This window comes from Myotis brandtii, unplaced genomic scaffold, assembly GCF_000412655.1.
Source record: "Myotis brandtii unplaced genomic scaffold, ASM41265v1 scaffold6, whole genome shotgun sequence".
Classification (NCBI taxonomy): Eukaryota; Metazoa; Chordata; class Mammalia; order Chiroptera; family Vespertilionidae; genus Myotis; species Myotis brandtii.
Window position 1 is genome coordinate 3,806,248 of NW_005370271.1, and position 1,562 is coordinate 3,807,809.

At 67.0% G+C, this 1,562-nt stretch overlaps 1 protein-coding gene across 1 annotated transcript in view; it reads right to left on the minus strand.

Moving 5' to 3' along the window:
* Positions 1-1,562, minus strand: part of GRID2IP (glutamate receptor, ionotropic, delta 2 (Grid2) interacting protein) — a 28,688-nt gene that overhangs the window by 5,395 nt on the left and 21,731 nt on the right. Inside the window, exons 13-15 of the mRNA XM_014550328.1 lie at positions 1,489-1,560; positions 935-1,022; positions 53-180 (exon numbers count right to left, since the gene is read on the minus strand). Of these exons, the coding sequence (XP_014405814.1) occupies positions 53-180; positions 935-1,022; positions 1,489-1,560 (288 nt within the window). The remainder of the gene's footprint in view (positions 1-52; positions 181-934; positions 1,023-1,488; positions 1,561-1,562) is intronic.

Consider the following 1,562-nt stretch of genomic DNA (forward strand, 5'->3'; position numbering starts at 1 on the left):
GTGTATGGGGGGGACTGGGAGGGGGTTACAGCCTAATTTCTGTTTCCCATCAGGGCGGCCGCCCCCTGCCCCCCACAGCCCCGGGGACCCCCTGCCCCTCACAGGTGTTGTAGGCCTTCTTGTGGGACAGGATCTCCACCACCTCCTTCTTCCTGAAGGGCTCGGGCCTGGGCACGGGCTCTGGGAGGGAAATGGTGGTTGAGCAAGGGAGGCAGGCAAGGCTGCTGTGAGAGGACCCGGGGGGGGGGGGGGGGGGGGGCCTGGCCACCCCCACAGCCCAGGCGCCCCCTTTCCGTGGCCGAGACTGAATCAGCTCTGGGTGTCCACAGGCCCCACTCGTGCACTCTCTCGGGCCCAGCCTAGCACTCAGCATGCACGGCGCGTCCCTCCCCGTCCTCTCTCTCCGGCTGGCGGGACTGAGCTGCCCAGGTGAGGGGACCAACCCCTCTGGGCCTTGCAGATGCCTCCTGGGTGGACACGGCCTTTCTCTTACATCCGGGGACCACTGTCCACACAGGATCCCTGGCTGCCTGCAGCCCCCCCACCCCCAAATACAGGGAGGGACACAGAGGGCGAGGGGAGGGGCCTGGAAGGGCATGGTGGATGCCTCCTGTCAGCCTCCTTCGGGCTGTGACTGAGGTCACCCAGCCGCCCTGTGCTTTCTCATCAGGAAGTCATCAGTGTCTCGGGTTGGATTTGAGATGAGGGGGCAGGTGTCTGGCGTGCAGTAACTATGCCATAAACGCCAGCTGTCAGTCTCTCCGTCCTGAGCCGGGGAACTGAGCTCTGAGGCCTTAACTCAGGGACACAGTGAGTGAGTGGACGTCAGCGCAGCCCTCGGGGGCTCAGAGCCCTGGGCTGTCCCCGAGGGCAGTGGGTGGGATGCCACAGCGACCCTGGGATGGAGGTCCCCCGGGGCCCTCAGGCCACTCACTAGCCGGTTTCTGGGTGCCAAAGTGGAGCTCCAGGTCGAGGTATTTCACCATGTCACTCAGCTTATCATAGTCAGAGTCCTCCCCCAACTGCAAGGGAGGGCCGGCTCGCGGTGAGGAGGAGCCCAGCAGCTGGGCTGCCACCCCCCCTTACCCCCGCCCACCGCAGGGAGAGCCCCCCTCGGGCGCTGGGATAAACCCAGGGCGGCCTGCAGAGAAGCCACATCACCCGGCTCTCAGGTGCGAGCCGCTCCTCTGCTGGCCAATCACACGCTCGCCTGGAACCCCCAGCAGAGGCCAGCCCTGTGTGGGGCGGGGCTGCAGGGCTGCAAAGGGGCTGGAGCCCCCAGGGGGCCTTCGAGGTGCCCGAGGGATCTGGCCCTGCTTTGAGGTGTCCTTTGCAGGGAGTGAGCTGCCCCGTGTTCCTGATGCCGGGAAACGGAGCCAGGGAAATGCGGGGGGGGGGGGGGGGGCTAGACGCTGGACAGGGCCTCATCCTCAATGCTGCTGCCCAGGCCACCCCCCTGCGCAGGGCCCCGGGCCTCAGGCTGCCTACCTGACCCCAGATGGTGCCCTCCGAGTTCTCCACCTGCTCCCACCGAAGGCGCTTGACGCTCATGCGGCGGTGGC